This window comes from Martes martes (assembly GCF_963455335.1).
Source record: "Martes martes genome assembly, chromosome: 12".
Lineage (NCBI taxonomy): Eukaryota > Metazoa > Chordata > Mammalia > Carnivora > Mustelidae > Martes > Martes martes.
The window spans coordinates 17,737,737-17,759,535 of record NC_137900.1 but is presented as its reverse complement, the minus strand read 5'-3'; the positions used below and the strand labels follow the sequence as shown (position 1 = coordinate 17,759,535).

The 21,799-nt window shown below is 35.9% G+C and overlaps 1 protein-coding gene across 2 annotated transcripts in view; it reads right to left on the bottom strand.

The window, feature by feature from the left end:
- Window positions 1–21,799, bottom strand: part of VPS13A (vacuolar protein sorting 13 homolog A) — a 236,683-nt gene that overhangs the window by 67,390 nt on the left and 147,494 nt on the right. For both annotated transcript variants that reach the window (XM_080820523.1, XM_080820524.1), the window contains exons 40-45: window positions 12,822–12,914; window positions 11,755–12,111; window positions 10,530–10,631; window positions 8,899–9,057; window positions 8,475–8,730; window positions 6,710–6,870 (exon numbers count right to left, since the gene is read on the bottom strand). In XM_080820523.1, coding sequence (XP_080676649.1) covers window positions 6,710–6,870; window positions 8,475–8,730; window positions 8,899–9,057; window positions 10,530–10,631; window positions 11,755–12,111; window positions 12,822–12,914 — 1,128 coding nt within the window. The remainder of the gene's footprint in view (window positions 1–6,709; window positions 6,871–8,474; window positions 8,731–8,898; window positions 9,058–10,529; window positions 10,632–11,754; window positions 12,112–12,821; window positions 12,915–21,799) is intronic.

Sequence of the window (21,799 nt, the reverse complement as noted above, 5' to 3'; positions counted from 1 at the left end):
GCACAATAATATATGCATTACAGGGACCCCAGAAGAAAAGGGAAAGAAAAAGAGGCAAAAATCTATTTTAAGAAATAATAGCTGAAAACTTACTGAATCTGGGGAAGGAAACAGATATCCAGATCCAGAAGGTACAGAGAGCCCCCAACATAATCAACCCAAGGAGGTCCACACCAAGACACTCAGTAATGTAAATGGAGAAAATCTTAAAAGCAGCAAGAGAAAAGAAAACAGTTAAATACGAGGGTAAGCTGATAAAGCTATCAGCTGATTTTTCAGCGGACACTTTGCAGACCACAGAGTGGCATGATAAATTCAAAATGCTGAAAGAAAAAAACCTTGCAATTAAAGCATATGCCATCCAGCAAGACTACCATTCAGAATATAAGGAGAGAGAATTTCCCAAACAAAAATTAAATGATTTCATCACCAGTAACACGGCCTTACAAAGAAATGTTAAAGGGAACTCTTTCAGTGCGAAGGAAAGACCATAAGGAAGAGTAAGAGAAACACAAAAAATAGTAAAATTAAGTATATCTATAAAAATAAGTCAAGTGATTCACAATGTAAAAGAAAGAAAGTATGATACCACATACTTAAAATGGGGGGAGGAGAGGAGTAAACATTTAGTGCTTTTAAAAAAGGTTAAAAAAATGGGTTCAAACTTAAGAGACTATCAACCTAATATAGACTGTTATAGGAATAAGATGTTATATATAAACCTAACGGTAGCCACAGATCAAACACTTGTAACAGGTAGGCAAAAAATAAAGAGAAAGTATTCCAAGTATATCATTAAAGAAAGTCAGCAAACCATGAGAGAAAAGAGCAAGAAAAGAAAGGAATAGAGAATTCAAAGACAACCATAAAACAAGTAACAAAATGGTGATAAATACATACCTATTAATTACTTTGCAAGTAAGTGGACTAGATGCTCCAATCAAAAGACACTCTAGGGCAACAGAATGGATAAAAAAGCAAGAACCATCCATATGCTGCCTATAATAGAAGCATTTCAAACCTAAAGACATATGCAGAATGAAAATGAAAGGATGGAAAAGCATTTATCATGCAAATGGAAGTGAAAAGAAAACCAGGGTAGCAACAGTTACGTATGTCAAACAAATAGACTTTAAAACAAAGACTGTAACAAGGGACAAAGAAGGATGCTACCTAATCATCAAGGGGAAAAGCCAACAAGAAGATTCAACAATTGTAAATAGTTATGCACCCAACATGGAAGCACCCAAGTACATAAAGCAGTTATTAACAAATATAAAGTAAGTAATTGACAGTAATACAATAATACTTGGGGACCTTAACACCCCGCTTACATCAACAGATATACTATCCAAAGAGAAAAACCAAAGAAAACAGTAGCTTTGAATGCCACATTGGAACGGACAGATCTAACAGATATATTCAGAACATCCCATCACAAAACAGCAGAATACACATTCTTTTCAAGTGCACAAGAAACATTCTCCAGAATAGATCACATACTGCCACAAAACAAGTCTCAATAAATTCAAATATTAAAGTCATATCATGCATCTTTTCCAACCACAGTAACATGAAATTAATCAACCACAAGAAAAAAATCTGGAAAGAACACCAATACATGGAGATTAAATAACATGCTACTATAAACAACGAATACCAAGAAATCAAAGAAGAAATAAAAATCTATATGGAGACAAGTGAAAATGAAAACACAAAGGTCCAAAATCTTTCGAATGCAACAAAAGCTGTTCTAGAGGGAAGCTTATAGAGCTTATAAAGCATACAGGCCTACCTCAAAAAGAAGAAAAATCTCAAATAAAAAAAAATATAATCTGGGCGCCTGGGTGGCTCAGTCAGTTAACTGTCTGCCTTCAGCTCTAGTCATGATGCCAGGGTCCTGCGATCAAGTCGCACATCGGACTCCTTGCTCAGTGGGGAGTCTGCTTTTCCCTCTCCCTCTGCCCCTCCCTTTGGTCCTGTGCGCGCACGCTCTCTCTCTCTCTCTCTCTCACATAAAGTTTTTTTAAAAAATGCTTTAAAACAAACAAAAAAAGGAACAAAAAAACCCTCATAACCATACATTTAAAAATGCTATAAAATGGACAAAAACCAAAACCAGTGAAGGAAGGAAATAATAAAGATTAAGAGAAGAAATAAATAGAATGGAAATTTAAAAAATAGATCAATGAAATCAAATCTGGTTCTTTGAAAATATCAACAAAATTGATCAACCATTAGCCAGACTTATCAAAGGAGAGAGAGGACTCTCAGATGAACAAAATCTGAAATGAAAGAGGAGAAATAATGACCAATACTTCAGAAATAGAAAAGATTGTAAGAGAATATTATGAAACATTACACGCCAACAAACTGGACACCTAGAAGAAATGTATACATTCCTAGAAACATATAACCTACCAAAACTGAAGCAGTAAAAATTAGAAAATTTGAACAGATTAATTGCCACTAATGAAATTGAACCAGTAATTAAAAACAACCTAACAAATATTAAGTCCAGGATCAGAGAGCTTCACAGGTAACTTCTATACCAATCACTTAAAGAAGAGTCAATACCAGTTCTTCTCAAACTATTTCAAAAAATAAAAGAGGAAGGTAAGCTTCCAAATTCATTTTATTAGGCCAGTATTACCCTGATACCAAAACCTGATAAAGACACTACAAAAAAGAGAACTACAGGCCAGTATCACTGAAGAACATAGATGAAAAAGTCCTCAACAAAATATTAGCAAACTGAATCCAACAATGAATCATACAAAATGATTTACCAGGATCAAGTGGGATTCATTCCTGTGATGCAAAGGTGGTTTACTATTCACAAATCAAAGAGAGATACCACATCAGCAAGAGAAAGGATAAAAACCATATGATCATTTCAATATATGCAGAAAAAGCATCTGATGAAATACAACACCCCTTCCTAATAAAAACCCTCAGCAAAATAGGTTTAGAGAGAACATACATCAACATAATAAAGGCCTTAAATGAGAAATTCACATCTAACGCTATCTCGGTATTGAAAAACAGAAAGCTTTTCCCCAACAACAGGCACAGGACAAAGATGTCCATACTCACTACTTTTATTCAGCATAGTACTGGAAGCCCTAGCCACAGCAATCAGACAAGAAAAATAAATACCAGGCATCCAAACCAGTAAGGAAGAAGTAAAACTTCCACTATTTGTGGATGACATGATACCATATATATATATATATATATATATATATATATATATACACACCCTAAAGACTCCATCGAAACACTACTAGAATTGATAAGTGAATTTAGTAAGATCACAAGATATAAAATCAATATACAGACATCTATTCCATTTGTATACAATAATAATGAAGTAACAGAAAGAGAAATTAAGAAAACAATTCCATTTATAATTGCACTAAAAACAGTAAAATGTCTAGCAATAAACTTAACCAAGGAGATGAAAGGCTTGTATTCTGAAAACTATAAAACACTGACAAAAGAAATTGATGATGACACAAACAAATGGGAAGATATTCCATGCTCATGAACTGAGAGAACAAATATTGTTAAAATGTTGATACTACCTAAAGTAATCTACAGAGCTAATGCAATCTGTATCAAAATATCAACAGTATTTTTCATAGAACTAGAGCAAATAATCCTAAAATTAATATGGAAACAAAAAAGATCCCGAATAGCCAAAGCAATCTTGACAAAGAACAAAACTGGAGCTAACACAATTCCAGATTTCAAGATATACCAAAGCCACAGTTACCAATAACAGTATGGTACTGGCACAAAAACAGACACATAGATCAATGGAACAGAACAGAAAGCCCAGAAATAAACCCACAGTTATATGGTCAATTAATCTCTGACGAAGGAGGTAGGAACATGCAATGGGAAAAAGATAGTCTCTTCAACAAATGATGTTGGGAAAACTGGATAGCTACTTGAAAAAGAATGGAACTGGACCACTTTCTTACATCATACACAAAAATAAACTCAAAATGGATTAAGGACCTAAATGTGAGACCTGAAACAATGAAAATCTTAGAAAAGAGCACAGGCAGTGATTTCTCTCACACTGGCAATAGAACAATTTTCAAGATATGTCTCCTAAAGCAAGGGAAACAGAAGCAAAACTAAACTGGTGAGACTATGGCAAAATTAAAAAACTTCTCTACAGCAAAGGAAATAGTCAACAGAACTAAAAAACCTACTGCATGGGAGAAGATATTTGCAAATGATATATCCAGTAAGGGATTAGTATCTAAAATACACAAAGAACTTACACATATTAACACCAGAAAAAAACAAATACTCCAATGAAAAAGTAGGCTGATGAGATGAACAGAGTATGAAGAGCACATACAGATGAACAACAGACACATGAAAAGATTCTCACTCATCATCAGGGAAATGCAAATCAAAACCACTGAGATTTTGTCTGACACCTGTCAGAATGGCAAAAATCAGAAACATAAAAAAAACAAGTGCTGGCGAGGATGTGGAGAAAAAGAAACCTTCATGCACTGTTTAGTAGGAATGCAAACTTGTGGAGCCACTGCAGAAAACAATGTGGAGGTTCCTCAAAAAATTAAAAACAGAAATACTATATGATCCAGTAAATGTACTACAGTGTACCTCCCCAAAGAATATGAAAACACTAGAGTTTATTGCAGCATTATTTGTAATAGCCAAATTACGGAAGCAACCCAAATGTCCACCAATAGGTGAATGGACAAAGAAGATGTGGTCTATATAAACAATGTAATATGGTCCATTAAAAAAAAAACAAAACGAAATCTTGCCATATGCAATGATATGGCTAGATCTACCAAATACAGTGCTAGGTGAAATAAGTCACAGAAAGACAAATAACTTGTGATTCACTCTCACGTGGATTTAAGAAACAAAACAAAGATAAAAAGACCAAAACAAGGGACAAGTATAGAGAACAAACTGGTGGTTAACAAATGGGAGGCAGGTGGTAGGACAGATGAAATACATGAAGGATATTCAGAGTACACGTATCATGATGAGCACTGAGTAATGTACAGAACTGCTGAGTCACTATGTTGTACACCTGAGTAACACTGTACTTAATTATACTGGGATGTAAAAACTTTAACTAAAAATTTAAAAATAAAAATCAATTGTCATTGAATATAGCAACTAAAAATCAAGGTAATTCGCCTTAGTATTTTTTTAAAAAATCTTTTCAATAAAGAGAAAACCATGTGACAAAATCCAACATCCATTTCTGATAAAAACTTAGTAAACTGGAAAAAGAAGGGAGCATTTTCAACCTAAGAAAGGTCATCTACAAAAAAACTACAAGGGGAAACATACTTAATAATGAAAGCGTGAATATGTTACTGGTAGGATTGAGTGCAAGGCAACAACATCTGCTTTCAGAACATCTATTCACATTGTACTGGAGGTTCTAGCCCATGCAACAGGCAAGTAAAGGTAAAATAAAATAATAACATCCAGGTTTGAAAGGAAAGAGTAAAAAATCTTTGTCTGCAGATATCAAAACTGTATCTATGAAAAAGCTACCAGAACAAATAAGTGCATCTACTAAAGTTGCACAGTACGGGTTAATATAAAAATCAGCTGTACTTCTATCAGTAACGAAAAATCAGAAAAATGTAAAAATGCCAATTTAATCATAGCTTTGTAAGAAACATTGACAACCTAAATCTAAAATTTAAATGGAAGTAGAATGGACTTGGAATAGCCAAAACTACTTTGAAAATAAACAGAGAAGGACAACTTGTATTACCTGATTTCAAGACTCAGGATAAAACAGTAACGAAGACAATGTGGTACTGGCATGAAGATAAAAAAATCAATGAAACAGAAAAGAAAGTTCTGAAATAAATTCACAAAGATATGATCTTTTTTTTTTTTTTGGACAAAAATGTCAAGACAATTTAATGGGAAAAGGATAATCTTGGCTGGAAAAACTGAATAGCCATATGGAAAAACATAAACCTCAACCCTTACTTCATACCATATAAAAAGATTCATTCAAAATGGTATTTGGAATATCCACTTAATAGATTATTAATCAACATGTAGCAACATACAATATTAATACACAAAAGTTGATACATGCAAAGTTATGCCGAGTGAAAGAAGCCATACTCCTTTCTTAGTTCATTCCATTTACCTAAACTTCTATACTGTGTAACTAATATACAATAAGAACATATCAGTGGCTGTCTAAGAATGGAGTAGGAAGAGAGAAAACTTTCTGGGCATGTACACTGTGATGAAGGTTTCACAGGTCTGTGTGTCCAAATTCATCAACTTTAAATATATGCAGTTTATTGTACATCAGTTTGACTTCAATAAAGACGTAAATATTTTTCCTCATATTTTCTAATTAAAATCAAAAGACATACACTGTACCACAAAGAGCTAAAAACAAAATATGGATAAAGTGTTTTAGAGTAGTAGTCCAAAAAAAGTTTATAGAAAGAGTCCTATAAAAAGTCACAAGAATTACTGAAAAAAATTCTACCACTGTTCATACTAGAATAATACAATTACTGGCAATGATTCTTCTTTTTTATATTAATTGTATTTCTATTACAGTTTATATTCTTTTGGTAGTAATTAGCTTTATTTATTTTTTAATTAACACACAAATATGTGAAATATGACCCCAGGAAAAAGAAGGATCATTTTGTACCTGCACTGGGGAGCGAATTGTTATCTTCTTACTTCCTTCCACTCCATCGACTTGACAAACAATAGATCTTTCCACTCCAGACACTCTGTGTCTTACAGTGTAAAGTCGTCGTCCCACTCTTGTTAAAGGAATTTTATCAGCAGTAGAGTGGTTAGCAGGTGCTATAAGGAATATAGTTGTAAAGTTTTTATTATTAATCATCATATATTAATCTTAAATAGATGTTAAATCCCAGATATAGCAGATTAATTTCTTAAACTCATAAATAACAGTCACTAAAGTTTTTAGATACAAGACCATAAAAAAGGACTATTTCTTTGGATAATTTACACAAAGGGCTATATTAAGAAGCCACAATACATTCCCACAGCATTCATCTAAAACCTTCAAAGCAAATAAATAAATAAATAAATAAAACCTTCAAAGCACTTACCAAAAAAAAAAAAAAAATTAAGATTTTATTTATTTATTTGACAGAGAGAGACAGTGAGAGAAGGAACACAAGCAGGGGGAGTGGGAGAGGAGGAAGCAGGCTTCCTGTCGAGCACAGAGCCCGATGCGGGGCTAGATCCCAGTACCTTAGGATCATGACCTGAGCCCAATGTAGCCGCTTAATAACTGACCCACCCTGGCAAGCTCCCCCATCCCAAAATTTTTTTAATTGGGAAAAAAAAAGCTTTCATTCAGTAGTTTAACCTAAGTGAATAATATAAATGTTTTCAAACTAACAAGAGAAATTATTATAAAATATAAGAACACTGGTCTTGGTTTGCTGTCATAATAACCAGAGCCTAATACCTGTAGGTAGTCTCTGGCAATTACCAAAGTAGCTGTAAAATTTCAGTTTTTCATTATTCCAACAACCTGTGATACTTTATGATTTCTAAGACCTGATTAAACAAAATTTAGACACATTTATTTAATATACATACTGCATTTTATTGGGAGGGTGTGAATTACTTATTTACAGGGACACCCCCCCCAACACCGTAAAAATGTTAGTTCAAAAACAAGAGAGGTAAAATTGACAAGAGCAGTTCACTGACAATGCCTGGACAACACCTGAAATCTAGCCATTTTAACAATGGCAACATTTCCTGACCAGGAGAAAGCACTAGGTATTATCAGTCTTGGTACCCCTCCCCTAGGTCTATCATCTTTCAAATTCCCTCCCTTCTCCCCTAATTATTTAAATGTCAGAGTATCAGAAAGGTGTGTGGGTGAGGCTTTGGGACTAGATAACTTCACAATGAATAAATGACAATGAAGAATGTTTTACTTTCATTTCTCATGAAAATGAAACACTTCTGAGAATCACAAAGGACAAAAGAACAACCTTCTACCTCAACAGGCAGGAAATAAAAACCATTTATAAACCCAAATACCATTACAGTGTGTCATTTTCATGACTTCAAACTTTATTTTGAGTTCCTTCAACTGTAAAACTAGTGGAATATTACTGAACTATACAAAGTGTGGTTAAAACAACAAAAAGCTGAGTAAGGACAGGATCAAATCTTTCTCCCCCCAAATACATGAAGCGGTGTATTACCACGCCCTAGATAACATAGTGGATAAAGTCACAATTTGAAATACAATAATACAGTGACAAGCAGCAACCAAAGCCGTGCAACAGTTAAAGCAAAATTCCAGACCTATTTGGAAGGAGATTCAAAAACCTGTACAATATTAAATAGGAGTAAAATGCAATGTAAAAATGGAACTTCCAAGAAATTAAATCCCAAGAAAATAATCGAACACTTACTGAGAAGAATGAAGAAGAGTTTACTGCTTAGGCTGGTCATTGCATTGAAATGATCATTGTCTTTAGTTCCCACATAGTCCATGCTTAAACTCTCCTCATTTTTCAATACATATGATTTTGCCAATGGAACGTTAAGTACACTAAATGAATCACTTGGTGAAACAGAGACAGTAAGTCCAAGAGAATTTAAAATCATAAATGGCGCTAGATCCCGTATGAAGACGGCTGAAGCTCCGGTGGCAGCTTCTGTAAATGCCTAATAGGGAAGAGTTATTGTAAATAAGATGAAAACTAACTGACAAGCAGAACACTAACGGATGTATGACAAATGACTAAGTTAATAAAAAACTTTTTGTTCAATGAAAAAAAAGGGTTAGCTCAGACTAATATACCAACACTTAAGGTTTCAAATTTCTTTTCTTACCTTGGCTAAATTATTTAACATTACAAGGCCACATTTGGATAATGTAATGTTTAGCTGGTCTTTTGAATGGAAAGTTATAACTGTTTTATATTCTGGCACTTTGTAATTTTCTTCTTCAGTATCTGACTCAACAATGGCCTTTTTTGCTTTCTTTTTCATCTAAAACGACACATAAATTACAGAAATATAAGGAAAATTTGTTCCTAGGAACACATTACTCATTTTGCAAAGAAAAAACAAACTAGACAAATCCCAATAACAACATTATAGACAACAGTTAAGTTTTATCAGCCCACTGCCTTACTGGAATTGCTTGGATATCCACCAACTAAGGTCACACAGGACACGGGCAATATTAGAGGAAAAGTACTTCTCATCCACAGTGATACTAAAACGGCAAGCACAATTCAAAAGGAAAAATAAACCCTAAAATCAGTAAATGCATGTGGCATCTGAATGAAAATTAAAAGTACATACTTCATAGCTCATGGACATTCAGAACAAGAAAAATCGTTTGGTTTATTAGTTAGGTTTATTGGCTACGGGGTAAAGACTAGAAATCCAGGGATTTAAAAAGTTCACAAACAGCTGCAGAACAGTGCCATTAGAACCTATGACTCCTGAGAATCAATACTTTTTAGGATTCACAGATACACTGCCCAGGAATATTCTGACCTAAAAAACACCAAAAAAGTTCCTTTATCCAATCTTTTATCTGAAATATGTATGTAGTAATCTAATACAAATACACTGTTGTTATATTAACTGGCTTTCAACCACTGAAAATTTGTCAGAAGGTGACCAAATCATTATTTATAGGAAGACATGTTAGCAATTCTTCAGTTTCCTGCTTTGAAGCATAATTTCATCCATCTAAAGGTCCTGATTCTTTTTTTTCTTTAAGATTTTATTTATTCATCTGACAGAGAGAGAGAGATCACAAGTAGGCAGAAAGGCAGGCAGAGGGAGAGGGAGAAGCAGACTCCCTGCTGAGCAGAGAGCCCGATGCGGGGCTTGATCCCAGGACCCTGAGATCATGACCTGAGCCGAAGGCAGAGGATTAACCCACTGAGCGACCCAGGAGCCCCTAAAGGTCCTGATTCTTAGGATTACATGAATTTACAGTGCATCTGAGAAACAAGTAACAGTATACTTTCTTCTATATATACAGCCTTCTAGAGATAAAGGAAAGTCGGGGTAGACAAGAGCCTACACGAAGATGCTAGAGGTATTTAACGCGGTGGTTCCAGAGCGGCATGCCGCCTCTCCCACTTCGACAACAGTCCTTAAGGGACGGCTCTAAAGCTCTCTAGTCTCAGTTCCTTCACACGTTAAAATGGAGTTAAAAACTCCAACTTCAAAGGGGCGCTGTCAGGGTTCTAGCAAAAGTACACTATCTAGAACAGGGTCTAGAACACAGTAAATGTCACACAATTACTTGTATTAGCACAGGAGGCACTGGTCTTGGGTCTGAAAATTACATTCACAGGCCAAAGAGTGAAGTATGCAGCAAGGCTCATAATGAGAAATCTTGAACTTTGTTGTCATTAAAATTAATGTTTCATTAATACCATGTTTCATGGTATGCCCTTTCTCAGTTTTTGAAAAACATCTTCAGACTTCAAATGTACCTTGATTCCAAGATTCCATGGTCTAAAATCCTCAGTCTGATCAATTTCTAAGGGTTCAAGCAAAGGCTCCCATACACCAAACATTTCATTGTAATAATGCACCTGGAGAGAGAATTACATTTTGAACTAAGACATTCTTATACTTCCTAAAATGATCTTCCAAACTGCTTCCCACCACTACTCCCTTTGGCTCTGTTATTTCTTTATATGATAACTGTTCTCCGTGCCTTTCCTTAGCTTCTTATACACACTCCCTCAGCACTTTCCTCACCGGGCTAACCTCACAGTCTAGTCTTCGCAATTTAATCCAGATAAAACTCTCTTTAAAGCATCTTTCCTTGACTTCCTGACGGGCTAAGTATCAAAAACTGTGTCCATTTATCATGTATTATTGACATTTTTAAACAGATCTGACTACCTCTACTGATTTTTTTTAAAATCTCTTGATGATGAATTACAACTCATTAAGTGCTTATTTGATTTCTCAGAATCTCTTGGACATTCTAGATATCCTCCACAAAATATACAGAATCTAGCCAGAATTTCAAAATTTGAAACCTAGTCAGTCAGTTCTACCTCTATTAGTGTATATTTCTGTATCAACACACAAATAATTTACCAGCTCATACATTTTCATATTAATACAAATTAGTAGAATATCCAATTAGTTTCCACTAGACATAAACTCCTAACTTAAACCAAAATTATCTCTGGGGATAATTCTATGTAGATAAATTCTGAAGCAAAATGTATGTTGGTTCAAAACAAGTACCTCCCTTATAATTAAAGTACTCTCACAAAAATGTGAAAGATCTTTGTAGATACTCACTAAAGATAATGCACTGCAAAGAAGTATGAGGCATATCCTAATTCTTTCTACTACTCTTTTAGAAGAGATTCAGAAATAGTCTACTATCCTTTTAAAGGAAAAAAGATACTCAGTTCTTAAAAATAAGAATCTTGAATCTAATCAACATTATTAATGTATCACTTTAAGTTGATAAAATCAATTGAAATATCCAAGATAAGTTTACATTACAATACAATACTGTACACATAAAAACTATATCAAGGGCATAAATTTGTATGCTTTCTTCCAAAAGTACTGTGAGCCAACATTCAGGTTTACAATAAACTTAATTAAAATATTTATATGAGATACCAAAAATACTCCATGTGTAGCATTATTTGTTATACAATCTGGAAAAATGCTGCATGTACTTACTTCTAGTTCAAGCTGACAGTAGAGATTTATCAAGGAACTCCAGTTCTTCCCTTCCCCTGAAAAACGTGACTTTGCCAACAGCATAGGCACTGTTCTATGACCAATTCCAGCTTCAAGAACTATAAAAATAGAATCAACGTTCACTCTTATCATCTCTCCTTTGAGGACCAATTCAGTTGTGGGAGCTTTGTTTTCAGCTTCATTTGGTTCTTCAAGAAACCACATTTTTAAATTCTTCGTATCCTTCTTTTCCCATAAATGTGCTGCAGAAGTAGTAGTTTCTGGTGGGATGGTATCCTTGGATGTATAAAGCGCTGATGTTATGGTAATCACAGTATTTATGATAACTGGAGAAACCTAAGGGGAAAAATTTAAACTAGTAAAAAAATCTACCCATACCACTTAAAAAAATTAGGTACTTCAAAAAACATTAAATATACTTGTTGAAGGATCGTGAAGAATTATATTAAACTAATACCATTATCATGACATAGTAGTTTATTGCCTTCAAAAATTCTATAATTAATTTCAATTTTTTAAAAAGATCTATATATTTTGAGAGAGAAACAGTGATTGTGCACATGCGCACAAGTTCAGGAAAGGGCAGAGGGAGGAAAGAGAGAATCTGGAGTGGAATCGCTTCCGAGTGCAGAGCCCGATGTGGCGCTTATCCCCATGACCCCAAGATCACAACCTGAGCCGAAGGGCCAGATGTTGAATCAACTAAACCACCCAGGTGACCCTAATTTCAATTTCTAAAATATTTACCTGAATCTTACAGATATTAAACTGATCAAATCTGTTAAGTTCAACTGTGTATACCACAGGAATATTAGATGTTAACTACAGAAGTCCCACAACAGAAATAAAATATACAATACTCAAATGTGTATTAAATAATATACTATAAATAATGTGTCACATAAAAATACTTTCAAAAACATAACTGCTTCATCTTTTGCTTATTTAACAATTAGAAGATGATATAATAATTTCTTATTTCTAGGTTTTACTACATTTTTAAAAGGTGCCCTAAATATACGAATAACTGATTACATTTAACTTACCTTTAGTGTGAGGGACTTTACTGATATATCAATCACTTGTGGATCTGTACTTATTTGAGTAGCTTGATAGAACAAGTCACAGGGCTGCAAAACCTAGGAGAGAATATTTAATATCACCAAATTAACATTGTTCTAAAACAGTTTTATTTACAGATATTCCTAGAAATAGCTATGTTAAATAAAAAGTTAAAGTTCCTTTTTAAAAACAAGTGACCCTAACACAATTATCTTCTATTCTTATCATTTCTAATAGAAAGTACTAACAATAGCAACAATATTAATAAAGCATAGTTAAGTCAAAGATCTTAAATATGCTTAAGTACACAAAAACCCATAAAACTTATATTGTGTATTTTACTTCATATAATAAAATTTTCTCCATTATAAAGTTGAAACAAAATAACTTATATAGGAAAAGCTACCAAAGATGAGGAAAAAATTACAAATACATTAGATTTACTAAGTAATTTTTTTTAAATTATTTTTACTAACATATAATGTATTATTTGCCCCAGGGGTACAGGTCTATGAATCATCAGGCTCACCCATTTCACAGCACTCACCATAGCACATACCCTCCCCAACGTCCCTCTAAGTAATTCTTAATATAATCATAAATTAACTGAAGTTTTCTCTGTGGTAGAAAACTGCCCTCTAGCCTCTAAACACTCATGTTGCTCTCAAGTGCAAAATATATTCACTCACCTCCTCAGGTTTCTAATAGCCTCCTCCCATTATAGCCCCAACTCTAAAATCTCATTATCTGAATCTGTTATCTCATCATATACGGATCTCATCTTTATTTCTCACTGATGCAAAAGTCCAAAGTCTCCTCTGTTATCAGCTCAAGGTCTAAAATCTAAATCAGGCACAGGTGTGGATGAAGTACCTGGGTATAATCTATTAAGTACGGCTGCTGGGGCGCAGTCTCTTTTTTGCCGATCTGTGAAAGGAAGGAGTTACCTGCTCCCATCCTCCCAACACAGAATAGTGGGGCAGACACAGGATAGCAATTACAGATATTCCAGTTTAAGTGGGGAAAATGGAAGGTAAAAAGAAGTCACTAGGCCCAAATAACCTGAAATACAGGCAGGTACATGAGCTGCTTGATATGGTTTCAAAGACTAGGAACAACTGTCTATGGCTGTCACCTCTACTGTCTGAATCACCCTTCCTTTCCTAGAAAAGGTAGCATAAATTTATAACCAAGTAGTTTTATCATCCTGCTTCCTTGCCAGTAGAATTTTAGGGGCCAAAGAGTCACTCTTCATTTTGTACTTTCTGTCCCTCCCAGTCCATGCTGGCAGTGTTCCTGCTAAAATCATTTTCTCAAGAACCTTGAGGGCCTTCTGTAAATTTTACTAAGTTTTACTCCATTAGACAAAAGCAACATCCACTGATCTTTTCGAGATAATCATGGTCTCCTGCTGAGATAGCTAAAGAATAACGCTTTTATGATTCCTAGATGCCTCCAGTGTGATTGAGATCTGTGAATCACATACTAGTCTCTTGAAAGGGCCCGCTGTATGTCTGAACACTATGATTTTTTGACCTAGGATTTAGCAAAAGTTTATACAATCACACAGTCTTTTTTCTCTATGCTACACATATGGCAGCTATTTCTGACTTTTAGCATTTTCTGCCATTTGGAAGGCTAAGAAATATCAAAATCATAAAGTCTTGGTTCTCTGGGGATTTTTTGTTATTGTTGTTTTGTTTAACTGTTCTTCCTCCATTCATTTCTCTGCTCTAGCATTTTACTATGAACAGTAAGAAATTAGGCAACATCTTCAAATCAGGCAGCTTAGAAATCTCCTTAGCTATATATCCATGTTTGTCATTTATGAGTTCTGCTTTCCAGACAACTACAAGACACAATTTGCAAAGTTCTTTGTCACTACATTTGAGGCTATCCCTTTAATTTCCAGTAACACATCCTTCACCTTCCTTGTAGGCCCTCTTGGCAGCATCATCAATGACCATATTCCTACCAAGAGTCTGTTCAACACAACTGAGGCTTTGTCTATCAATCTCGGTAAAACTCCTTCAGATTCTGCATACTGCTCATTCCAAAGCTGCTCCCACGTCTGAAATAACTGCTACAACAGCATCTTCCTACTTGTACGAACACCTATGTTTGTTTCCTATTGCTGCATAACAAATCAAGTGAACCCAGTAACTTAATACAAATTTATTATTTCCCTGTCTTCATGGGTCAGGAATCTTGCTGAACTGAGGTGCCAGCCTCCTGGTTGTCCTCATCTGAAGGTCTAACAAGGGAAAGATCTTCTCCTGAGTTCCTTCAGGCCATTGGTATGATTCATTTCTTTGTGGCCCCAAGACTGAGATCTCCATTTGTTTGCTAGCTGTTGGCCAGAGACTGCTTTCTATTCCTACTAGCCATTCACAAGTTCTTGCCATGTGCCCTTCTTTCAGTTTGCTCCTTCAAGGTCAGCAGGAAAGCATCATTTTAACCTAACCTAAAAATTAGGTTAGGCCCACCCATACTCTCTTTGATTAACTCCAAGTTAACTAATTAGTGACTTAATTATATTTATTAACCCTATACACATTTAAGAGAAGACTATACTGGGCACATGCAACAAAGAATAGAAATCTTGGGGGCCATCTTAGAGTTCTACTTATACTGACAATGAGGAAAAAATTGGTGGGGGGAAATGACATCCAAACCCACTCCCCAAAGAAATCACATTAAAATCTACCATTATTCTAATAACATTAACAAGATCAACTGGTACATAACTTAAATATTTAGTGTATTATTTCTCTAAACTTCAAGGACAAAATTATAACTACTTTACATGATCTAAAATTTTCAAAATAAAGTTTGTGTTATCTCTTTATCTTACAGAAGACAAAACAAAATAAAAAAAATAATATTATACATATGAAAGTTTTTCTGTACCCTGGAAACTTTTCATAATAACCCTTCTCCAAAATAAATACAAAGGTGTATGTTGATCCTTACCCAATTGCTTTATTTTCAAGTCGTTATTAAAGATTAAAATGTAGCTGGTTATTAACAATAAATGTGTTTATGCCAAAACTACATTATAGTCAAGTTGTAACACAGTCCTGAGAGAACTTAATGATGTAAAATCATTTCTTAAAATGGAACTGTTTTCCTAGTATTATTTGTCTTCAACTATAGCCATTGTGATTTCAGTGCTATTTTACTATTTTCTTCTCCTTCCTACTCTCTCACCTAACTGCTCCCAGTCTTATATGAGTCTCACTACCAATGCATTCCTTTCCTGTTGCTACTGCTTCCCCTTCAAAGAAGCAATCTTAGGATACAGACAACACCTACAGAAACCTACGAGAGCTCACTATAAATTACCCCCCTCAGCTATTCTTACAGGAGAGTTAGTCTTCTATTATAGAATTCTATAAGGTATTTTTAACAAAATACGGAAGAAATTAAAATAGTCTCCAGGGGCGCCTGGGTGGCTCAGTGGGTTAAGGCCTCTGCCTTCGGCTCAGGTTATGATCCCAGGGTCCTGGGATCGAGCCCCACATCAGGCTCTCTGCTCAGCAGCGAGCCTGCTTCCTCCTCTCTCTCTGCTTGTGATCTCTTGTGATCTCTGTCTGTCAGATAAATTAATAAATAAATAAGTCTTTAAAAAAAATAAATAAATAAAATAGTCTCCAATTTAGGGTATTTTACCCATAAATGTAAGGCTCACATACCACAGGAAAAACTATTCATGTAATTTATTATAAGAACAGTAAAAATATTATACTTCTTTCAATAGAGAGTAGTAAGCACTCAATAAAACTCTCAAAAAACTCAAAAAATTAAAAAAATTTTTTTTTCATGATTAAGATTCTTTCAAAATTAGATAGGGAAATTTCTCAACATACTAAAGGTTTTATATATAAATTCACAAGCAAATATTAAAATCATACTATTCTCACCTAACTTAATAACAGGAATACGATGAGGATGAATCATACTGTCATTCAAGGAACAGATAATGTTATTTCTGCAGGTGATTTTTAGAAAATCTAACATCATTAAAAATATTAGTAAAGACAACAAGTTTAGGAAAATTATAGAATAAGATAAACTCATTAAAAAAGCTGACAGCCCAGGGGCACCTGGGTGGCTCAGATGGTTAAGTGTCTGCCTTCCTTCCGCTCAGGTCATGATCCTGGACTCCAGAGATCAAGCCGGCATTGGTCTCCCTGCTCAGTGGAAAGTCCGCTTTCCTTCATCCCCTCTCCTTCAACCCTGCCCAGCTCATGCTCTCTCTCTCAAATAAGTAAATAAAATCTTTTAAAAGACAAAAAGCTGACAGATCAGCCATCAAAAAGAATGAAATCTTGGCATTTGCAGTGACATGGATGGAGCTACAAAGTATTACACTAAGTGAAATAAGTCAGTCAGAGAAAGACAAATACCATATGATTTCACTCATTTAAGAATTTAAGAAACAAAACAGATGAACCTAAGGGAAGGAAAAAAGAGAGAGAAAGAGGCAAACCAAGACACAGATGCATAACTATAGAGAACTAACCTAAGGTTACCAGAGAGGACACTGCGGGGGGACGGGTTAAACAGGCGGTGGGGATTAAGGACTGTACTTGTGACGAGCACTGGGTATTGTGTGGAAATGCTGAATCACTATACTATAACCTGAAACAATATTACACTGTATGTTAACTGGAATTTGAATAAAGACTTAGGAAAAAAAAAAGCTGACAGCTATTTATTATTATATAAAGTTAATTCAGCATATGGATCATGATTTAGCTTTTATTAGGATTTAGGAATTTATTCAAAAATTATTATAAAACATTAATGAATGAAATAAGGTCAGACAAATATAAATTTATACCCTACAGGAAACAAAGATGAAACAAACTATCCCATATGCTAAAATGGGTAGAAAAATTTGGTGCCATCTAGCCTTTGAAAATTAAATTATCTTTTTAAAAAACACATGCATATAACACTTTACATACATTTTTTAAAGTTTTATGAAGTTCTACTAACCATCCATGGATCCCAATTAATATTAAATTAAGAAACTTTGTTTTAATATAAAATGAATACAGTATCAATTAAAGTTCCACTAACTACAACTTATCAAAATGTCTGTGGCCAAAACTGCTGGTTGGCCACAAATACACTTCTCAAAATTCCCTATAATCATAGAAGTTTCCCTTAACACATGGTTACCCAGGTAAAGATCTCCTTCTCTAGATTTCTATTTCCATCTGTGAAGGAAGCAACTTGTAGCACACACAGTAATAATCCATCTACAAGTTGAAAGTATTGTTTAAAAAGTCTGCTTCAAAGTAGAAGCAAGCTACCAAGGCAAGCTTGCAAAGTTCCCAAGGTGTGGTGCAGGGTGGAGCAGGGTGGCACAGATAGGAGCAGAGTAGTTCTCTCAAAACTTGGAAGTGATTTACCTTCACGTTATTTGTCAAATTCTTTAGCTGTATACTGAGTAGAAGGCTACTGCTAGGTAGAGTGTAACGGTCAGCAATTTCAAAATGGTCAGCAGAATGGGACCAAGAAGAAAAAATCAATTTCTTTGAACAAGCAGATTAAGTTACATCCTAGGAATACCCAGCAGCAAGATGTAAAGAATCTTTTAAATGTAGTTTAACCATGCTTTAGCTACTTCTCGGGGGGTGGGGGGTGGTACCTCTTGTTACAGAAGCCTACCTAGTATCCTAATACAGAATTTCATACCTAGAAGTTGGCACCACTGTAACAAAGTCAAAATATCTGACTGATTTAGCAACTGAATGGACATGGGCTATTTTAAAATGAGAGAGGACATTAACTATCTCCATTTTGACCTCTATCTGTACTTTCTAAATGATTAAGTTTTTCTTTCCATCTTAATTCTTAACTCAGGCAAAAGACCCTAGCGGCAAAGTATTCCCTGATGGGCTGAAACCATCCCTCAAGCAGAGAGGACTGCCCCGAGCCAGCAAGAGCCCATGTGACTGACCCCAAGAAAATGATCAACCTGACCTTTACCACCCACCTGCATGGAGCCACCGATCTCTGTCACGCTTTTTCCTTATATAAACCTAGAAACATTTCTGGCACCTTGGAGACAATCTTTGAGATACTGGCCTCTTGTCTTCTCAGTGTTGGCCTCACTGAAATAAATTCCTTATTTCCCGCCACTCATGTGTCTGCCTTTGGATTTTGCAAGTGGCCAGTGGCCAAACGCTATCTGTTTGAGACCCCAGAGCCAGGTGCTTTGCACCCCTGCCTTCTGGTTACAATAATACAAAGCTAATGACTTTAACAATGTCAGAGCAAAATATTTGGTGAAACTGCTACTGGTGATCGCTAGGAAGGCAGACAATGTGTTTTAGAAAAAAGCCTAGTGCCAGACAGGTTTGGGATATTTAGAATGCTGCCATTTATTAATTCCTTCATCCTGCTGTTTGCAAAGCCCTGTAAGAGAAAAGAAAATACTGAGGAGAGTCCGGCTCTAAGGAAGGGCCTCAGCAAGAGATACAACTGCGGCTCCCAGTCCTTCTCTGGCAGTTTTTGTTAAAATCAAACATGGGAACTAGCCCGTGACAAAAACAACAACAACAAAAATGAGAGTACAGATGATGACTGTCCCCCTTGCCCAGTCCTATTTACTAAGTGTGGATGAAGGTAGAATATAGAGATTAGCAAATATAAAGGGAGTTTTCTAGAATAAATGAATGGATGCATTCTTTCGTTATGGTTGCTTATACCTGGTACTACCTAGAACTAACTAAATGTTTAAGGAATGAAAAACTGCCTAAGAAACTATTATCAGCCACGCAAAAATCTTTTGTTAATTCACCTGCTAGAACAATCTCCAAGTAACCAGCTCAGTAGGAAGCAAACTGTGAAAACAGGGCAGCTCCCCAAAAAAGACAATAGCCACTTCAGATGTGTCTACAGAGAATAAGTGCTTAAAAAAAAAAAAAAAAACAACAAACCACTTTTGGAGGAGAAAGCTGGCGCCACCTGAGCAAATGACCATGTTTCTCCATGGGAGTGAAAACAGAAGCCTCTAACACTGGCTCACCCAGGAACCTGACTCTGTTGCAAGAGCAGCAGGTTTTCACATTTCTGCTCAGAAGGATGTGACAACCGTTAGGGATAAGTGACTACCAAGTGCTCCCCATGCTAACTTTTCTGAATGCGTTTTTAAAACTGCAGTTATCCTGCCCTTACGCCACCATTATATAGTGGTTGTGTGTGTGGTGATGAAGTGTTTGCTGAAAAGACGTGGCTTATGCGTCTATTAGTTAATAGATTATCAAAAAGGAGAAGTCACGGCAGACTGAACAAAGAAAGCTGTCACCGAAAGATTCTGGACTTTGAGACTGCAGCCCTTAAGGAAGAGATAAATATGTTCCACGGGTGAGAAAAGACAAATATGAATTATTTGTGTGGACAAAGGAAGAGACCTCTGAGTGGACCGGTAGGGCAGGACCTCTGATTGCTACCTGGTATTTCCTTGTCGGGAGCAAAATGGAGTCTCTCACGTCAAGTCGGGGCCGGTGAGAAGCAAGGACTCGAGCAGTTAAGGTACTACAGCTAGGAGATATCACTGGGACAGACGTCAGCAGACACCCCAGAACTGAGAAGGAGCAGGACCAGAGGAGGTCTGCAGAGACCCAAAACTGACTAAATCCCTTTGAAAAGGGGGAGGATTTGGGCGGTAAACTGTCAGACTCTTCAGATCTGACCCCCTACGTCTGACCACTTTAAAAAGGCAATTGCGGGGCGCCTGGGCGGCTCAGTGGTTTAAAGCCTCTGCCTTCGGCTCAGGTCATGATCCCAGGACCCTGGGATCGAGCCCCGCATCAGGCTCCCGGCTCATCGGGGAGCCTGCTTCTTCCTCTCTCTCTGCCTGCCTCTCTGCCTACTTGTGATCTCTCTATCTGTCAAATAAATAAATAAAATCTTTTAAAAAAAAAATAAAAAAAAAATAAAATAAAATAAAAAGGCAATTGCTACGAAGGCTCTGCCTGACTGATCTCCGAAACAGAATGGAGATCTTCCCTGCTTGAACATCACAAGCAGTAAGTGCTGAGAGCTGACCCAGACCAGACGGTGGCCTTGTCTCAGCTTCATGCCCACAGACTGACTTCACGTTTGGTTCATTAACTTCTGTTATCGTGTTTGTTGTGTGATTTGTCATATGCCCTGCTTGGTGGCTGTGTAAGAAGCCCAGTTTAATCACACGGTGAACTGTCACTGAGTTTGGAATCCTGAACCTGCTTTCTAATTGTGATTTAACTTTGCTTATGGTTGAATAAAGCTGACACCGTGGAAAGACACAACTCGTGTGTGCCTTTGCAGCATGCTCAAGACTGTCCTCTTCTCTTCATATAGAAATAAAAGTTTTACCTGAGTACAGGTAGCTCAGGAAAAAAGACCACATTTCCCAACCCTTTGTGTGTGTCATACAGCTAAGTTCAAGTTGTTAAAAAGAAAACCAGAGGATCTAGATGGAGTCACGTATGCTCGGCTAAGTCACTAAACTTAATACCTAGCCTAACCGCGGTTTCAACCTCCCCTGGAAATGCAGTCTTAGTCAGTCAGGATTTTTGCCTGCACCAATGAGGTAATCTGTCACATGGACCCTTCTCCATCCCCAAAAGGAAGACAAATTAATCCACCAAGAAGACTCCCTCTTTCTCCCTAAGGGAACATGACCTTGTCCGAGACGATCCTTTCTTTTGCTAATAACTTCCTTGCCCCGTCCTCCTTCCTAATAAGAATCTTCATTTATATAACCTCTAGAGCTTCTTTTTGCTAGATGGGATGCAGCCAAATGCATGAATTGCTTAATAAAGCCAAGTAGATCTTCAAATTTACTTGGTCAGATTTTGTCTTTTAACAAAGCCAAACGTACAGACAGAAGAAATATGTAAGATTTCTATATTATACTCTAAAGAGAATCTGTATCCCCTCCATTTCTTTTCTTTTCTTT